The sequence below is a fragment of the Astyanax mexicanus genome, unplaced genomic scaffold (genome assembly GCF_023375975.1).
Source record: "Astyanax mexicanus isolate ESR-SI-001 unplaced genomic scaffold, AstMex3_surface scaffold_33, whole genome shotgun sequence".
In the NCBI taxonomy this organism is placed as follows: Eukaryota; Metazoa; Chordata; class Actinopteri; order Characiformes; family Acestrorhamphidae; genus Astyanax; species Astyanax mexicanus.
Window position 1 is genome coordinate 4453046 of NW_026040043.1, and position 20820 is coordinate 4473865.

The 20820-nt window shown below is 41.5% G+C and overlaps 2 protein-coding genes across 3 annotated transcripts in view; one reads left to right on the forward strand and one right to left on the reverse strand.

Moving 5' to 3' along the window:
- The window catches only part of LOC125789956 (telomerase protein component 1-like), a 265125-nt gene that overhangs the window by 162039 nt on the left and 82266 nt on the right, over positions 1-20820 (forward strand). The window lies entirely within an intron of this gene.
- Positions 694-20820, reverse strand: part of LOC125789950 (butyrophilin-like protein 2) — a 41599-nt gene continuing 21472 nt past the window's right edge. The window contains exons 2-7 of the mRNA XM_049473046.1: positions 11074-11239; positions 9141-9200; positions 5988-6338; positions 4027-4377; positions 2496-2585; positions 694-863 (exon numbers count right to left, since the gene is read on the reverse strand). Coding sequence (XP_049329003.1) covers positions 694-863; positions 2496-2585; positions 4027-4377; positions 5988-6338; positions 9141-9198 — 1020 coding nt within the window. The 5' untranslated portion in view covers positions 9199-9200; positions 11074-11239. The remainder of the gene's footprint in view (positions 864-2495; positions 2586-4026; positions 4378-5987; positions 6339-9140; positions 9201-11073; positions 11240-20820) is intronic.

A 20820-nucleotide genomic window follows, 5' to 3' on the forward strand; every position in this document is an offset into this window, starting at 1 on the left:
AAATGTGCTGGAGTTCACTGAGCTCCTGAGAGCGACCCATTCTTTCACTAATGATTGTAGAAGCAGTCTGCTTGACTAGGTGCTGCTTTATACTGCTTTTCTGACATTAAAGTGATTGGAATCTGGTCACACTTAGAATCTCAGTGAATTTCAGGGATATTAAATTCAGATATGCAGTTAGTTTGTGCCTCTCATGTCTATTCACAAATAAAATACTCTTTTTTTATCTTTACTCAACTGCAGAAAGTTCTGACCCATCCAATCAGCAATGTGCTCAAGGCACTTACACAGTATGTCAAGGGGACTGCAGTTATGTGGACTGAGGGAAACTATTTAACTATTTAAAATTTCAACAAAATGATTCCTTCCATGCAGCCCAAATCTCAAGTCTATCTATGAGAATTTTGTGGCCAATAGTTTTCATTTCTGGAGCAACACATCAGTTACACAATTACCCAAACTTGGCATATCATGAACTATATTGCAACAATAAGTAGTCAACACTTTTATTAATTCTGGACTGTAATTACAACTGTAGCTGGGGTTCTAGTTTGGAAAGCGGGTCAGTGGTGCATGATGGGAGGGAGACACTGTGCCCCTCAGCACTCCTCTACTCACAATCTGTAGTGATGGTCACCACAATACAGTAGTAACCCTTTTAGCATGATAATTGATAATCTGTATAATAAACACTCACTGAGCCTTCCTGCAGTTTGTGATAGCTGGAATGAGTCTCCTGTATCCTTTGTCTGTTGTTCTGAATTTCCTCAGGTTCAGCTCTTTGTGGGGATTCTCGGCGTGGAGACGCATGTAGGTTATAACTGAGCACTGTGTAGGAGAGAGCTGCTTTTCAGAGTATTTATCTGGAATCAGAGACAGACAGCAGAACATTGATAAGATACTGCTGTCACTCAGTGACAGGTCTTCAGTCACAAATATTCATGTAAAAAGGGCTTTTATCCAATACAAAAGGGTGGGGTTGTTTTCCTTTAAGGGAAGCTGCTGCTGATAGGTTCAGTATTCCGTAAAAAATCTCGGGGTAATTTTTGACGACAGGCTGAAATTTGGTTGCCAGGTTAGCTCGGTCGTGAAAAACAGTTTTTATCATTTGAGGGTTTTATCTAAAGTAAAAGGATATCTACCATATAAAGATTTGGAAACGATAATCCATGCTTTTATCAATTCAAATGTTGGATTATTGTAGTTCTCTCTACTTTGGCCTTGATCAGTCACTGTTGCACCGCCTGCAGCTCGTACAAAATGCAACGGTTCATCTCATCACTGGTAAACGTAAGCGTGATCACATTTTCCCCAGTCTTAGCTTCGCTACATTGGCTTCCAGTTGCTTTTAGAATAGATTTTGAAATTGTATTGTTTGTTTTCAAAGCTCTTAATGGCTTAGCCCCTCAATATCTAACCGATTTACTTCATGTTTACTCTGCCGCCAGATCACTGAGATCCTCCAATCAGCTCTTACTGGTCCCTCCTAAAACAAAACTCAAAACCAAAGGTGACCGAGCCTTTGTGGCGGCAGCCCCTAGCCTCTGGAATAACCTGCCCTGGTACATTCGATCTGCAGGTTCTTTTAAGGTTTTTAAATCCTCTTTAAAACACACTTTTTCTCTCTGGCATCATATTTAAGTAGACTCTTGGCTGATAACCTTGATTTGTTTTATTTTTAACTATTTTAATGTATTTCATATGAACTTCGTACTGTGTTATTGTATTTAAAAAAAATTATAAATTTAAGCTGTCCTGCAGGCTCAGGGTGTATCAGTGTCTGTCAACATTTTAAAAAATGAAACACTATGGCAGGAGACCGAGGAGGAAACCACTGCTGACACAGACACACAAAGATGTAGACTCAGAACTGATTCTGAACTTTTTTCTATACCTGGGAGTTTGGCAGGGGTGGTAGTGCTATGTATGTGACGCATAACTGGGCCCAGATATATAAACAGTTTGTGTATAGTCATGATGATCATACTGTCAAGGGAGGTCCATGGCTATGCACCCCTTGGAGATTTTTTTAGCATCTTAAAGCATGTTAAATTAAAACTCCAGCTGCAAAACAGCTAATTTCTTATATGTTAATGAGGAAATCAACAGAACCAGAGTGAAACTAAGCCAGATTCCCTCCAGCATTCACTCCAGTTCAGTTTAAAATTAAATAAAAATTAAAGCAGTAATTTAAATTATTTTATTCTGTAGTTTAGAGATGATCCTGAAATAACACTCTGCTGTGTAAAAACTTGTTCACCGTCTGAACTTTAGCGTAGCATTTCCAGCCTTTAAGGCTGGTTTGTGCTTAATGCATAAATAAATTGTCAAAACAGACACAGCCCAATGCGAAAGCTCCGCACGTTGGTCCCCACAAAGCGTAGTTTCTTCTCATGTGGTCATGCTGAAAAAATAGCTGCGTTACACAACCCAAACATGAATATAATCCTTAAAGTAATTAAACATTTTTAGTGAAAATGATGGAATAAAATTACCTTTTAAGATGTATGCTATAAAGGCAGTTAAAATAACAGCAAAAACAAAAATGCAGATAATGGCAATCTTCCAACCATGAAATCCTTTTCCTGAAAAACAAACCAGATACAAATTACTATTTATGTACAAAAAGATCTTTAAGAATTTGAACAGTGATGCAATTCTGAAGTTTTGTCTTCAGGCTCTCAGTGGATCTAAAATAAAACAGTTCATGATGTGAATGAAGTGTACAAGTCCAGATTGTTTGACAACAGAACTGCATTAGTAATTTAGTAATTGTTTACATTGTTCACTTTATTGTAAATTCATTATTGAATACATACTATAAATTAGAAGAGAATCAGTAGAGTTAATGGCTGTCAGATGATTGGAATCAATAAGTGTCACAAAATGCCGTTTCCTTCTTTGAGATGCTTTGCTCAGCCTTTATTTTAGCCCCCTTCAGTTAATGCTTGTTTGAGCTGTTTTCTGCTTCAGTTTTGCCTTAAAAAGCTTGTGGTACTTTAATTGTATGTTTCAGAAATGTTTCATCTATATACTCTAAATTACCATTGTATGATTTTGACTGAATTTGTGCAGATTTTATGTTTACATATTGCAGAATGTTTCCTGCTATTTGTATCTGCAGTCTCATCATAAGGAAAAACCAGTAACCCAGTTCCACTAGCAGAAATGCATACCTCTCACACACCACTGTCCACTCAATAGTATTAGATGATGTGGTATGCTCAGGGTCATGAACTCTTTATTTCCTTCTTCATATTCAGGTTAATCTTTGTTTTATCTGTGAAAAAAATCTTGTTCTAGAACTAATCAGACTTTTATTTATTTTGGTGTAATCTGGCCTTAAGCCTTACCCATGGTTTGCATATTGAAGTAAACCACATTTTATTCACAGTGGAAGATAGAACACATGGTGATGAAATAGACATTTTACAATTTGATGAAAAATATAATTTAGAACTTATATAATTAAATATAAAAAAGAGTCTTTTAAAGTAGAGTCTCTCAGAAGCAACAATACACAGGCATTTATCAATCTGTCAAAAACTGTCAAAAAATTGAATTTTAGTAAAATGTTCCTTTGCTTTGGATTTCTTTTGGTGAGATAAATAAAGGATCATCTTAACATATAAATCTGACTGTCAGTATTAAAGATGGATGATCCGTGTTCTTGGGCTGATCGCGATACCAATCTTGGGCAGGGCCAAATGCCACAAAGACGCCAGGCCAACAACAGCTCCCCCTAATTATCGCCACCTCTAAACAAAAACTGGGAATCTAAGCTGACTCCAAATAAACGAAAGTGCTCAGTAATCAGATTTCAGAAATAAAGAAATTATTTGAAAATAGTTTATATTTATATTTCATATTATAATGACATATCATCGTCCATCGGCACAACCCTAAAATATACAGAAAGCTTATAACACTGAATAAAGAGTTGAGATGAAGTACTCATCACTGCATAGTTTATACATACAACAAAGATGTAAAATCATGATGAACTGAAATTGTAAAGTTTCTCACCTTTAACTTCAACATACAGAGTCACATCATCATACCAGCCAAATGATCTAATCAAACATTTGTAAGCTCCATCATCAGAAGGTTGGAGAGCTGAGAGTATCAGTGAGGCGTTTCCTTTCTTCAGTTCTTCTTTAAACAGAGCTGTTCTCCCTCTGTAAGACTCCATCTGATCTCCATTTCTGTCTTTATAATCTTCATACAGGTGAACTAGCGTGTCTGTCTCATGCTGTCTGGACCACTCCACAATCATACCCTCAGCACTGATGCTGGGTTGGAGAGAACAGGGCAGAACCAGATCTTCTCCAGCTTCAGCAACAAGAGGAGCAGCTGCACCAACTAGTTTCAAACGTACTAAAATAAGAATGAAAAATAAAGTAAAACCCAAAGGAATGTTAATTCTTTTCACTGCATTCAGTTAACCAAGTAGCTGCTAAGCCCTCAAAGATCAGTGTATTGCTTAAACAAACATATTAACTTAAATACTTATTGACTTAGAATGCACATTTAGCAAGAATGTATAATAAAGTGGAGGAAAAGTATTTGATCCCCCACTGATTCTGACACTCCAACATCTCCACCAAGGGTAAGACTAAAGAGCTGTCTAAAGATGTCAGGGACATAATTAACTTAATTTTAATGGAGTGGACAGAATACAGCATCTCTCTAACACTTATCCACATTAATTTAAGGAATTGTAGTGATGTTAATGAAGGAGTGAAACCTGTTTAAACTCACCTCAGCAGCTCTCTGCAGTAATTTAACTCAGCACGGGTAATGTCAGTGTTTAAACTGTTCAGAACTAGTAAAGACTGACTGTAGAGTTTAGTGGAGTTAAATGTGTTAGTTTGTGTTTAATGAACACAGCCCTCTTATTACACTGTATGCGTCTCTATCGCTCGCGCTCTCTCCCTCTCTTGTGCGCTGCAAGCCCCACCCACACTGAAGCCTCATTGGCCAACTATGCATAAGGAGTGGCAAATCAGGACGGTCATACTCTCTGTGTGTGTGTGTGTCTTCTTCTCGCGCCATTTTTTTCTCGTGTGCTCACTCTCTCTCCATCGAACATTAATGACACGTCAACAATGAAATTCCGCATCGATAATTTTTAATAGTTGATGTTGTCGATTACACAGACTAAACGTTGCAGCCCAATACAACATTACTGTCAATTAACCTTGGCCTGGAGCTCCATGCAAGGTATCACCTCGTAGAGTCTCACTGATCTTGAGAAAGGCTAAAAATCAGCCAAGAGCTACATGGGAGGAACTGGCTAATGATCTCAAGGAAGCTGGGACCACAGTCTACAAAAAAAAAAACATTTGTAATACACTAAGACATAATGGTTTAAAATCCTGTAGTGCACGCAAGGTTCCTGTAGTGCACGAAGGTGCTGTGGTCAGATGAGACCAAAATTAAGCTCTTTGGCCTCAACTCAACTCGACGTGTTTGGAGGAAGAAAAATACAGAATATGACCCTTAGAACACCATTCCACTATCAAGCATGGTGGTGAAAATATTGTTTTTGGGTGTTTTTCTTCTAAGGGCACAGGTCAACATCACCTGCACTAATGGGAAGATGAAAAATCCTGTGTGACAATCACCTTGCCTCTGCCAGGGCACTGAAAATGGGTTGCGGATGGGTCTTAAAGCACAACAACGACCCAAAACATACAGCTATGGAAACAAAGAGTGGCTCCACAAGAAGCATATCAAGGTCATGGAATGGCCTAGCCAGTCTCCTGACTTCAATCCCACTGGAAATCTGTGGAGAGAGACTATATAAAGCTTCACGTTTCCAAATGAAGATCAGTCCAATTTTTACAAAACCTTTCATTTTTTTCACCCTGAATTATTAGTATTATGTATTAATAGAGACCAATCTTATGTAGTCTTTTGAGACGTAATGAAATTCATTGGACACTTTTCTTTTTCAACTGTATAAAATCTGTTACTGCTCTTACCATTAATTGCAACACGAAGAGTAAAGTCCTCATACCAGGATTCAGATGTAATTAAACACTTGTAAGTTCCCTCATCAGAAGGTTGGAGTGCTGACAGTTTCAGGGAGGTGTTTCCTTTCTTCAGTTCTTCTTTAAACAGAGCTGTTCTCCCTCTGTATGTCTTAATCTGATCATTATTTGTGTCTTTATAATCTTTGTACAGATGGACCAGTCTATCAGTCAGATCTGTTCTAAGCCACTCCACCATCATTCCCTCAGCACTGATGTTGGGCTGAAGAGAACAGGGCAGAATCAGATCTTCACCAGTTTCAGCAACAAGAGGAGCAGCTGGACCCACTACATTAAAACGCTCTGCAATACAGAACAAACAGGACAGCACAAATTATACAATATTCTGTAGTAACAATCCTCTAACCACCTGTTGTATTATCTGCAGTTTGTATTTTGGGAAACAATCTATGAACATTTTGATTTACTCTGCATTTAATATATATATATATATATATATATATATATATATATATATATATATATATATATATATATATATATATATATATATATATATAAACGATGTAAGAAAGATATTCGACTACAGCTCAGCGTCCAATAGCATAATGTTTACTGTCAGGGTTTCAGGACAAGTCAGATGTTCCCAGATGTAAAAATTTAAAGATGAATTTAGGAGTTGACAGGTAACACAGCAAGGTTTAACCAACACACGAGTAACCATATAGCAAACAGTTCTGATCTTCAACTGAAGATGTTCAGTGTTTCATTTAGCTCGGAAAAGCTGTTAGCCACTGTCGTGTTCGGCGGCTTAGTTTTTTTAGCAACGAGGCTTAACCCTGGTATTACCAATAGCTATATGCCGATATTTTGAGCTCAATAACTGTGGACTCAAATAACCTGTATCCATAATCCACATATATCATAACCTTCCTAAAATAATCACCTTAATGCAAAAAGGTGATCATCACCTCATGATGCTGCATGGCCACCTGTGGTAAATGAAGGCTATAGACTGCGAGGCTGTTTAGTCTTATAATTATATATGTTTTTTTTTTTACTTTTTTAGTCTGCATGAATGGGTGCTCTCTCTTGAATTGTGTATCAGATCCAGATGCAAATACCTGGAAATGAAAGCTGAAATGTTGACCTTTTGTGTCATTATTTTTAAATGTCAAACCTAAATGACAGTCTATAGTAAAACAAAATAATTGGTCTTACAGTCCCAATACTTTTGGATGGGATTGTTTACTGGATCGACTGAAAATAAGAAATAAGTTGTGACATAAACTGTTGCCCTATTGTACCCACACTAACTGAAAGATCTGCTACAGCTATGTGGGGTAACATGCACGTGGGAATTATTTGCCCTGAACAGGAGAAAATGTGGCTGGATTGAGAATTAAATTCTGGAGTCTGAGGCCTTCCAGACAAATCTGACATAGCAAAACGCCTTCATATTTTTAAAACTTTCACCTAGAAATCCTTCTTCCCAAAGTGTCTCATACTGTGTACTTACATTCAAAATTCATTACTGGAGTTCAATACCAGCTTCTGATGTGTTTTATGGCATTTTCACACCTATAACTCACACCTGTAACTCAGACCTATAACTCACAACTGTAACTCTCACCTATAACTCTCACCTATAACTCTCACCTATAACTCTCACCTATAACTCTCACCTATAACTCACACCTATAACTCACACCTATAACTCACACCTATAACTCTCACGTATAACTCTCACCTATAACTCTCACCTATAACTCTCACCTATAACTCTCACCTATAACTCACACCTATAACCCTCACCTTTAAGTCTCACCTATAACTCACACCTATAACTCACACCTATAACTCTCACCTATAGCTCTCACCTATAACTCACACCTATAACTCTCGCCTATAACTCTCACCTATAACTCACACTTATAACTCTCACCTATAACTCTCACCTATAACTCTCACCTATAACTTTCACCTATAACTCTCACCTATAACTCTCAGCTATAACTCACACCTGTAACTCTCACCTGTAACTCACACCTATAACTCTCACCTATAACTCTCACCTATAACCCTCACCTTTAAGTCTCACCTATAACTCACACCTATAACTCTCACCTATAACTCTCACCTATAACTCTCACCTATAACTCTCACCTTTAAGTCTCACCTGTAACTCACACCTGTAACTCACACCTATAACTCTCGCCTATAACTCACACCTATAACTCTCGCCTATAACTCTCGCCTGTAACTCTCGCCTATAACTCTCGCCTATAACTCTCACCTATAACTCACACTTATAACTCTCACCTATAACTTTCACCTATAACTCTCACCTATAACTCTGCACACCTCCAGGGAGCTATTCACCCGAATATTGAACACACCAGAGAACTTGGTATTTAAGACCATTCAACACTCACACTCATCACAGATAATTGTTCGGTTCGCTCTGCCTTACAAAGCGTTACTTCTCTGTTTTTGATTGCTCTCGTTGTTGACCATTTTTCCGTGTACCTTGATTTTTGGCCTGTTCTTCTTTGTTGATTGCCTCTATTTGAACCTTGGACTGTTACTCACTGGTATGTTATTTCCTGTTGGCTACCAGAACTGACCCTGCATATCCTGACTACTCTTGTAACGCTCTTTTTTTATAATAATGTTTCTTATTTGTATCTGCGTGTGTCTATGTAAGATGTGCCTTACCACGACAAACATTTTAAACATTATATCTGTTTAGTTTTCATAAGTTCATTTTGCTGCATATCACAAATGCTAATGGAGGGGGAGTTGACTTCTGTCAGTGAGGTGGAATTCAGCACAACAACTGGGAAAACAACAATATTCTACAAACCAATTAATGTAAAGTATAGGGAGATTAGGAAAATAGGCTGTCCACATAGGTGATAAGGAGAGGACTTGGGACAGTTCTGTATTCCATTCAGTAAACTGTAGAGTGAAACCAAACCTAACCAAACCAGTTACTATATACAAAGTAACAAACACGAGACTCAGTACAGACTCTGGTTCGGACTTTCAGGTGTGAAAACAACCTTGGTTAAGGTAACTGTTGAGCACACACACACAGCACACATAAACACACACACACACCTGTACCAGGAATACACATACCTGACATGGTCTCCATTAGTCCAGAGAAAGCCACTAGAATCACCCAGAGAATCTTCATCTCTGCAAGAGAGGTTAAACAGATTCAGTTTTATAAATACAGTCCCTTCCAAAAGTATTAGAACAGTGAGGCCAGTCCCTTAATGTTTGTGGATGAAGGTATTTGTGAACATTCCTCTTTATAAAACAATTCCAGTTCAGTTGAGTTTGATGGTCGCCGAGCATGGACAGCCCGCTTCAAATCATCCCACAGATGTTCAATTACATTCAGGTCTGGGGACTGGGATGGCCATTCCAGAACATTGTAATTGTTCCTCTGCATGAATGCCTGAGTAGATTTGGAGCGGTGTTTTGGATCATTGTCTTTCTGAAATATCCATCCCCGGCATAACTTCAACTTCCTCACTGATTCTTGAACATTATTCTCAAGAATCTGCTGATACTGAGTGGAATCCATGTGACCCTCAACTTTAACAAGATTCCCGGTGCCGGCATTGGCCACACAGCCCCAAAGCATGATGGAACCTCCACCAAATTTTACAGTGGGTAGCAAGTGTTTTTCTTGGAATGCTGTGTTTTTTTGACGCCATGCATAACGCCTTTTTGTATGACCAAAGAACTCAATCTTTGTTTCATCAGTCAACAGAACCTTCTTCCAAAATGAAGCTGTCTTGTCCAAATGTGCTTTTGCATACCTCAGGCTACTCTGTTTGTGGCGTGCTTGCAGAAATGGCTTCTTTCTCATTGCTCCCTGTACTCTGCTGTAAGTTGGCCATCACTGCATATTCGTCGTTTGAGTCACTGGTACATGCTTATTTATAAAACTCTTCTTGGTCTGTCTCCTCAGTACCTCAGTAGTTTGTTACAATATTCCTCTTCTTCTTACAACACCCGTTCTGCCCATCTTATCATGCTACAAGTCCCCAAGATGAAAACTTCACTTGGTTTGTCGGCATTCCAAGCTGCTGCCAATGATTGGAACTTGCTACAGAAAACATTAAAATTAGATCTTTTTATCTCAATGTCAGATTTTAAGAAAACTATTGCAGAATTGTTGAATGAGAAATGTTGTTTTCACATTGCTTGATGTTTTTTAATATATTTTGTGTATGTGAGTTTATGTTCAAGAGACTTTTTTGCCTCTTGTCAGGCTGCCATTGTAAATAAGAAACTGTTCTTAATGACTTGCCTGGTTAAATAAAGAATGATGATATTTTTTTTGGCCTGCCACTTCTGGGTCTTCCATTTCCTTACTATGTTCCTCACAGTGGAAACTGACAGGTTAAATCTCTGAGACAACTTTTTGTATCCTTCCCCTGAACAACTATGTTGAAAAATCTTTGTTTTTAGATCATTTGAGAGTTGTTTTGAGGAACCCATGATGCCACTCTTCAGAAGAGATTCAAATAGGAGAACAACTTGCCACCTTAAATACCTTTTCTCATGATTGGATACACCTGACTATGAAGTTCAGTAAGTTAGTAAAAAGTAGTTAGGAGTATTCAAATCAATAAAATGATAAGGGTGACCATACTTTTGCACCGGTCAAATTTAGGTTTAATGCATATTGCACATTTTCTGTTAGTACAATAAGCCTCGTTTCAATCCTGTAATATTACTGTGTCCATCAGTTATTAGATATATCAAACTGAAATGGCTGTTGCAAACACCCAAATATTTAGAACTAAAAATGCTCACCCAGCCGTCTGCAGCCAGGTCCTCTTGATTTACACACTGTTTGATTTGTTACAAACAGCAGAGATGTAGTAATGATTCAGGACGCTGTGACACATTACAAATGCAGCAGGGTTTAGCTCCCCCTTTTGCCCCCCCCCCCATGTTAATAATGTGTTCAGTTTAGAAGCAAGTGATTGGTAGAGCTAGGGGGATGTAAAAAACTGTTACATAATCAGAAGTTAGGTTGCTCGCTGCTCACCGCATGGACGAAGACTACGATCCCGTTCTGTGCCCGAGAAAGAGCACCAACAACAGCAGAGTGCTATCGCTGCTCTCTCTGTGCTCTCGCGGGGCAGCGATCAAGCGAGTGACGTCACATATAAGAACGTTGAGACTCAATCAAACAGGGTTCTGCGGCAGCATATCTAAGGAAGAGAATGTGAGTTAAAAAAAAGAAGAAAATTAAACAGGGTTCTACAGCAGCATATCTGAGGAAGAGAATGTGAATAAAAAAAGAAGAAGAAGGAAATTAAACAGGGTTCTGCAACAGCATATCTGAGGAAGAAAGCGTGAAAATAAATAAAATAAAAGACAAAAAAGAAAAATGACTGATGAAAAAGTTATGGAAGCGAGCGCTACAGTGTCTGATCCTGACAATCCACCTACATGGCTGAAAGCAGTGCTAGACAATCGAGACAAAAGTAATCAGCAACTGCAAATGATGCTTACTCCAATACTTCATCAAATACGTGAGAATAACCCTGCTCCCCCACGAGGCTTAAACACTGAAAGAGCATCTGAGAGGCGTACTCACTTAAATCCTACCCAACCATCTTCATGGGAGATCCCACAGGGACCCAGCAACATGACTAGTGGTCCTTTTTGCTGCAGAATTAGAGGTGATACAGCAGACAGAACGGAATGCAGGCCCAAGCAGAACAAGTCACACTTCCGACCCTGATGTAAGGCCTAGAGATAACCGTTCAGCATCAGCTTACCCTGGCGATTATAGATCTCGCAGCCCTTCTCAACCACCCCAGCATGCTTCTTTAGAAGGGCATAAGGTGAAACTAGCCCCTTATGATGGCACAGAAGATTGGGACTCATTTCTCTTGCCATTTGAATGACCAGAAAATATAGTTGGAGCAGCACCCAATGAGTTGACAAACTGCTTGAGTGTCTGAGAGGTGCTGCCATCAAGTATGTCTGCTCCCTACCAGAACACATTAGAGAAGATTACACAATATTAAAGGAACAGCTCACTCAGCGTTTCGGTCAAAGAGACCCTCCAACCATAGCTAGGAGAAAATTGGGAGAGCTACGTCAACTCAAGGAGTCCTCGGCCGAGTTTGCAGAGGAGGTCAGACGGCTGATCACATTTGCTTACCCTGGTGTGGATTTACAACTTCAAGACCAACTTGCGATTGATGCATTCCTGAAAGGGCTTAAAAAACATAAAGTGGCATATGAAGTAATGAATCGAGACCCACACACCCTCTTGGAAGCTCAACGACTTGCAGAAGCACATGAGCATAACTATCGTGCTACTTTGGGCAGAGATGTTAATACAAGGACTCAGGCCCGACGCATATCCTGGGCAGATGAGGAAAACATGCCTTATGAACTTCCTGTGACATCTCATAGAGTTCAAAGCCCAAGTTATGTCACAGCAGATCAGTTTGCAGCCCTGACTGAAAAAACAGCATGTTTGGCCGATTCATTTGAAAAGATCAAACAAAACTATGTAACTGTAAGCCAATTTCAGGTTTTGATGGAAAAACTGGAGCAAATTGAAAAAAAAAAAGCTTGATCAACCTACAGCTTCAAGTCAGCTAGACTGCCGCTCAGACAGCCCAGAGAGGAGGAAAGGTCAACCAAACCTGCTGCAGGGTAACCGACCAAGAACTCGCTCACCAAGCCCCAGTTCAATATGTTGTAGATGTGGGGGTGAAGGACATTTTCAACGGGAGTGCAGGAGACCCCCAAGTCTAACAGCCCAGCACAGTCAGGGTGCTAAGGAGTTTAGTTCATCAACCTCCACAGATAAACTGACAAGTCCAGGAAGTCTAGCCCCACAAGTTGGTCGCACAATGTCTAGGGGCCCAAGTCTACTGATCACCCTAACAGTTAACAACATTCCAGTACAAGCTGTGCTTGATTTGGGTGCTGAAGCAACTGTCATCTCAGAGAGACTTTACCAGCAATTTCAGCTAAGTGGGCAAACAGCATCAGAGAACACATGCCTCAGGAACGCTGAATCAGGAAAAGAAATGAAAGCGCAGCGTAAGTTCTACTATAGACTCCAATGCTACGTCACCTAATTACCTATCCAATCAGATTTTCTCTTCTGCTTTAAATAACGATCACTCATTCAGTACCTTGCTGCATTTCAGAAGCTGTTGGTCGCTCTTCCTGACGTTGTCCGCAGTTCTCTCGCTTATGTCCCGTTCTCGCTTCTAGTGTGTCCGACCGGCGTCTCGTGTTGGCCTCCTGTTGCTAACCTCCTACTGCTGGCCGCTTTGTCGTCGGACGCCTCCCGCTCCTACTGACGGCTGCTGCTCCCCACGTCCGGTCGGCTGTGCACGGAAGACGCAATCTGCTTGCCACGCGCCGCGCCGTTGGCTGGCGGCCCGCTACTCTACCCCTTCCTGCTCTGTCCCGCCGCCGCCCCAGCCCACTGTCGGAGATAAGCCCCGGCTGTCCCGGTCCTTCAGGCGGTCGCTGTCTCGGCGTGGAGTTCGGACTCTGGTTTGGTCGCTGTCGACGAGCGCTGTGGATCTGCTTCCGGGTTGCCTCTCCCTGTAGCGCAGTGTTCTGTCGTATTGTGCAACCCGTCGTGATGTGCTTCTCGACGCCAGTGCCCATGCGCGGGGCCTTTGTTTGTTTTCTTATTTCGTGGTTTTCTGTTAAGTTGTGGTCTCCCCTCCTTACTCTTAACTGTCCTCCGATATTTTGTTTCGGCTTTATTGTATTCCTGCTGAAGCATGTTTGAATATGGGGCTTTTTCTAGCGTTTTTACTTTATTTGTGTACTAGAATAGCGCGGTTCGATAGGGTGGCAAGTTGTAACTGAGCACCGGTTCACCCGGCCCCTCTGCCTTCGCTCCGCCTCCCCTGGCCTCTGCTGCTGCTGCGGCTGGCGCGGACCTGCCCGTATCTTTCTCCTCTGGCGCGCTCTCCCTGGAACTTTGACATTTGCTGAGCTGACTGGCGCGCTCCTGCCTGGATCTTCTAATGTTGCTGTGCTGCCTAGCGCGCTCCTGGTTCGTTCGCCGCTACTGCGCTGCTGGTGCGCTTCTGTCGGATCTGCTGCTGCTGCTACTGCGCTGCTGGTGCGCTTCTATCGGATCTGCTGCTGCTGCTGCTGCTACTGCCCTACCTGGAGCTTCTGCCGGATCTGCTGCTGCTGCTGCTACTGCCCTACCTGGAGCTTCTGCCGGATCTGCTGCTGCTGCTGCTACTGCCCTACCTGGCGCTTCTGCCAGCTCTGCTGCTGCTGCTGCTACTGCCCTACCTGGCGCTTCTGCTGGATCTGCTGCTGCGCTGCCGCGTGTGTTTCTGCCTGGGTCCTCTGCTGCTTGGCCTCTTCCTCCTCCTGTTTAGCTACTGCCGTGCCTGGCCCGGCTTTTGGTAGGCCGTTTGTTTCTGCTGATGCTGCTATGGTTTTCCCCGCGCTTGCGTGCTGTCATCCTACAAGGTAAGGTTCTTCTTTTGCCTTCCTTCCGAAGCCCGTTTGCCCCCGGCGCGTGGATGGTCCTCTTCGCGGTCTCTTGACCTTATGGCTGGCCGCTCTTCTACCTCTTTTCTTTTTCTTTTTTCTGTTCTGTCTTCTGTTCGCTGTTCTGTTGATTTTCCGGACTTTTGACTACATTCTAACATTCTACCGCTCACTGCTTCCTTCTTCCGTCGTCTCTTCCCCGACCTCGCCTCCCTTACTGTCACGTGCAGTTACTCATGATTGGGTTTTCACGTATTCGCTTCTTCGTCATATTTTGTATCATGTGCATGTTTGTGTTTCTCAGTGCTTTCAGTCTCTTGCGTTCCATGTCATTGCTCCTTGCACTTTGCTCCGTAAATTATTGATGGCAGTTGGCGACATCTACTGCTCTGCCTAGTTTACGGTATTCATAATGGTAATAATATTGATAGTACTAATAGTGGTAATGGTAGTAATATTAGTACTAATAATAGTGATATTGATGATAATGATGCCGATGTTACTCTTTATTTTGTAGCACCTTCATACGTTTCAATGCAGCTCATCGTGTGCTGTACATGGAATAAGCACGAAAAATAAATATGTAATGGTTCATAATAATGCTAGTGGTGCTAGTACTAATTAGACATAATGCTAGAATACGAACTGATGTGCAATGAATTGTCCAACTGTAGTATATTATTTATTGGTATATTTATTTATATAAACCATACATAATGATAATAATAATAATGGTACTGCTGATACTCTTACGAATTATTGTACCTGTAAAATGGATTAGTTGTTAAAGCTTAGTTTAAAGGAATATGTCTTCCTCCGCGTTTTAAAACTGTTTGCTGCTGACCTGCTTCCCGGCTTATCTTCTTCTTACCTTTTCTTTTCTATTTAATCTTCTTATCTTTTCTGTTCTTCTGTGTTTTGATCCGTGTATAGTGTGTTTCTTTATTCTTGCTGTTCTTTATTTCTTATGAATCGTGCTGTTGCTGCTGGATGTCTACATTTCCTTAGGGCTATTTCATATCTATGTATCTGTATCTTTATCTGTCTCTGGTTTCGCGATTTCGCTTGGGTGCTTTTCGTGTGTTCTCTGTTTGCTGTGTCGTTCGTGGCTTTTCTAGTCTCGCTTTCTTGGTTGTGGTCCGGTATTTCTCATTGTTCTCCTCGGCGCCGTTTCTTCGGCTGCGCTCGGTGCGAGCGCCGCTCTGTTTGTCGGTTTTGGGTATTTATTTCCAAGGGCGATAGTTTGCCGACTGTTGGCTATTAATTTGACCCTCGCCCCTGGATCTGCCTCTCAGTTCTGTACGACATGATCGGTGGTGATCGCGTGCGTTTCATTACTTTTTATTTTCTCTGAAATTATTAATAAAATACGTTGTGACCGCGAAGCTGTGATCACGATCCTCATTTAAGTTGTTCTTTCTGCACTCCGATTATGTCATTGCTCAATTTAATTACCTGGGACTCAGTAATTATAAATTAATTTCATAATTGGTAACAAACTTTCTCTCTACAAAATTATTGATGCCAATTAATAAGGAACGTCGTAATAGTCAGATTATCCGAGTTCGTTTTCTAATCCAGCTATATGCTTACTCCTCAAAGGCATTGCAAAAATCCTCTTCCTCAATTTAATATAGCTTGCCATTTACAGAAATAAATCTAATTTACAAGTCTTATATATTCTCCCTATGTTTCCACTGCATACGGCAGCTTTTATGGATTTAAGCGCACAGGCATTTCACGAGCGCGCGCCGACAATATTTATTTGATCAGTTCAATGCCTCACGCTGTCTGATTTAAGCTCTACTTCTTCCTTCATTTCTGTTTGCGCGAAACATTCTGTTGCAGATAACAGGGCCCTGTTTTACAATTAAAATACTAAAAGTGCACTTCTATTTCTGTCTTCACTTCTGGGGCAGCTATCTGCTTTCACGCTCTTCTAAACTTTATGCGCCTCTGTTTGGTTTCACCTAATAGCTACCCTATGGCGAAACAGTGGTCAGATTTCACCTGTCAAATGTCAATTAGGAAACGCTGACCATCTCCATCCTGCTACGCTGGTCGCTCTCTTTAGGAACGACGCAGCCACATCCTCAGCGAAGCTGACGTCACCATTTGCTACTTGAAGAAGACGGGTAATTTCAGCACACCTGTCACACACTTAGACCAGAACTGGACCTACTGCTGAACGCTCAGCAAGCTCATTCAACACTGTCTAAGTAAGTATTATTTATAAGCAAACACTGGAGGCGGTGGAAGTACTACATACTTTAGAGTATGTTAATTTGTGCATCAATCCGGCGATTTAAATGATCTATTATACATCAACATTTGCTTTTGTTTCAATGCTTCACTAACAGTATTAACCAGTATTAAAACGATCTGTGATGCTCTCCCAACACTGCTGATTATCACATGTCTATACCTATAGCTTAATGCATTATGGCCCGTGGTCATTTACATCAACACATGCCAGGAGACAATCTCCTCTTTATCTTGGGCTCACAGCCCAGACGACATGACATGAGGATTATTGCATGTTACTAACAGCATGTTTTTTCAGGGGTCGAACCCCGCGCTCAGCGTTTTACAGGGCGCGCAGCCCGTTACTAACAGCAACGCATGCTTTGGGGGCGGTCCCCGCGCATGAGGGCTCAACGCCCAACCTAGATGCATGTTTTGGCCCTTGGCCCTCACTAACAGCAATGCATGCTTTTCGGGCTCGACGCCCAAGTGTATGAATGTAGAGCCCGTGGCTCGACTGCTCGAGGGCGCACCCCTCGCATAACCTCTTCTCTTTCTTTCTAACCTCATTTTCCTTCTCTCCTCCTTCGCTCCTCTATCCTGTTGTTTCCCTCTGACCTCCTTTAGGCCTATTGTATAATGTTTTCCTTCTACTATTTCTGTATTTATCTTATAACATATTTGTGCTGTATCTTAGTCGCTTCAGACAAAAAGTCGGCTAAACGTAATTTAATGCAAGGTAATATTATGATCGATGAATACAGAATGAACAAATGAACGAAATAAATAAAAGAATGAGGTAGGCACGCAGCCTACATATTTGTGGCATTCCCCGCGTATGATCGGATGAATACAATGAATGAACGAAAGACTGAAAGAAGGCATGCTACCGTATGTCTTTTGGGGACGTCCTCTACGCATAAAAGAATAACGAAAGATGAAATGAATGAATTATAAGGGCTCACGCCCTCGGGGGCGCACCCCGCTCGAGCTAGTATCTAGAGTATGGAAGAGGGCTCGCGCCCTTGCGCTTCGGGGGCGCTCCCCGCTCAAGGCTCGCAGCAAGCGCATGTATGAACGAGGGCATCGGCCCATACTAACAGCATGGAAAGTTGGCGCGATCAAGCGCATCACTGGGCACTACACTCATGTTAACTCTGCTTGTTATTGCACAGAACACCCACATTTAGATGCATCCAGCATGTGCTCACATTACGCAATTCACAAGTTAAATGATAAATAAACTCACTCATGCATGGGGATATTCATGGTATAAATAAAACACACCACTGTCCACAATCTCGGTGCAACATAAAATCGTAACATTTGTATTATGCTATTATTAATTAAACATTTTTTTTTTCTATTACAGGAAGTAGAAACCAGGTAAAGATCTGCGGTGGGTATATTTATAATTTATACTTTTGGGGTTGGCTCCGCCCTGTCTTCAGTGTACGACAGGATCTGCAGAGCCCAGATGTATCAAGCCCTGGGCCGATGACGGGCCTACGCCAAAGACTCTAATACATGAAATTGTTTCTATACGACTTTCACGAACATATACGTGTACTTGTTTCGCCTACAAATATTTTGTTCAAACATTAAATAATTCAACTAACTAAATTTGCTTCCGGAGTCGTAATAGTAGAAATGAAAGCGCAGCGTAAGTTCTACTATAGACTCCAATGCTACGTCACCTAATTACCTATCCAATCAGATTTTCTCTTCTGCTTTAAATAACGATCACTCATTCAGTACCTTGCTGCATTTCAGAAGCTGTTGGTCGCTCTTCCCCTCCTCCCTCCCCGCCGCCTCCAGGTTGGTCCCGTTTGGTTGCCCGGGGGTTGGCTCCGCCCTGTCTTCAGTGTACGACAGGATCTGCAGAGCCCAGATGTATCAAGCCCTGGGCCGATGACGGGCCTACGCCAAAGACTCTAATACATGAAATTGTTTCTATACGACTTTCACGAACATATACGTGTACTTGTTTCGCCTACAAATATTTTGTTCAAACATTAAATAATTCAACTAACTAAATTTGCTTCCGGAGTCGTAATAGTAGAAATGACTGCTATGGGAGGTTTGAAGGTCACTTTCCAGTTGGGAACTAAGTATTTGACATGGGAAGTCTATGTGGCCCCTATCCGTGACCAGGTCCTTCTTGGTCTTGATCTCTTGAGAGCTGCTGATGTAACAATTCATGCCAGTGGGAAAGTTTTCCTTGTTGAGAGTACGTTGAGAGTACGTAGAGCGCGTTTGTTGCTGCCTCTTCTCACCGGCTTTCTTTTCTTTTTCTTTTTTTTTTTTTTTCCTCTCCCTTGTTACTTCCCCCTGACTTTATGGACTTGTTTTCGGACTTTTTGGTCTGTCTGCAATCTGGACTATTACGCTGGATTTCTCTGGTGCAATTTGGAACTGAACCATCTTCCCTGGTTGTGTACCCGGCTTTTTTTTCACTACCTGCTAACCACGCTCGAGCCCTCTCCCCTCCTCACCTCCCCTCCTCGACTACAGCCGCGGTGAGTGAGTTTTTACCCCTCGCTAAGTTGTGTCAGTTAAATCTGATGTATTGGGTAGTTATTATCACTTTCCTGTACTCAGTCTCAGGGTTAGTGTGGTTGGTCTGGCTAACGTGCGTTGGTGGTTTTTAGTGATAGTGATTTGGCTGTGGTTCTCAGTAAGCCTGCTGGATAATTGGTACAATGCTGTGCTTTGATCTACGTCCTTCTGGCTGCTTTTGGATATGGATTAATATTTTTTGGTCTACCTGTACGTATTTTTTTCCTGAGATGATCACATACTCGTCATATGAACTGAAAAACTTTAATACCCACTCGCGTCTGGATCCCCTGACATTTAACTTATGTCGGAGTTCTGGGTTTGTGCGTCGTCCGAGGTATATTCACCGGTCCCCGCGCTATCACGTCTCGCATTGTGCTTCAGATGGATACATTCCGGTTATTTGCTCTCAACGGCGGATTAATAAAAAGCCTAATCAGCCTTGTGGCAGTAATGCTGCTCACTTACGTTCTCTCGCTGAGGTCAGCCTCGACTCATCCACTGGAGCGTTTCCATACAAAATAGCTCTTCTGAACTCTCGCTCTATCTCTCACAAGGCATCTCTTATACATGACTTAATTATTGATAAGAGCCTGGACATGCTTCTTCTCACTGAAACATGGCAACAAGCTGGGGATTTCCTGAACTTCAATCTATTAGTGCCCCCAAAATTTACCTACATAACAAAACCACGTCTTGTGGGTAAAGGCGGTGGTTTGGCTGCAGTGTTTCATTCGGACTTGAATATTAAACAACTGGATTTCCATGACGTCACTACCTTTGAATACCTCGCATTGAAAGTAATCTCAGCAATTCCTCTACTAATGATGTTGATTTATCGCCCTCCCAAAACCTCTGTTAATGTATTCCTATCTGATTTGAGTGAACTACTCACTATGGCTTTATCTTTGTCATCTGTTATCATTTTGCTGGGTCACTTCAATATTCATGTTGATTCTAACTGTGCATTCTCCACTGAACTTTGTAATGTTTTTGAATGTTTTGGTTTGTCACAGCACGTTAATTTTCCTACACATGCTCATGGTCATACTCTTGACTTGCTCTGTACTCATGGTCTAAATAATGTTTCAGTTTCTGGTTCTGCTGTTGGTTTCTCTGACCATAAACTCATTGAGTGTGGTCTGGGTGTACCTCCTCCTAAAACTCATGTGATCTCTCTTCTCTCCTTCCGTAATCTTTCCTCTGTTTCCCCTCAAACATTTTCTAATCTTCTCCAGACTTCTGCTCTGTCAGACCCTTCTATACTGTCCTCTCCAGAGGATTTAGTCTTACACTACAATAGTACTGTGTCTGAAATAATTAATTCACTTGCCCCACTCAGGACTAGATGTGTCCCTGCCATTCGTACTTCGCCATGGTTCACCCCTGAGCTTAGAACCATGAAGGTTAAAATTAGACGTTTAGAGCGATTATATAGGAAAACGGGTCTCTCTGTTCATTTATCCCTTTTTACTGAACAGGTTTC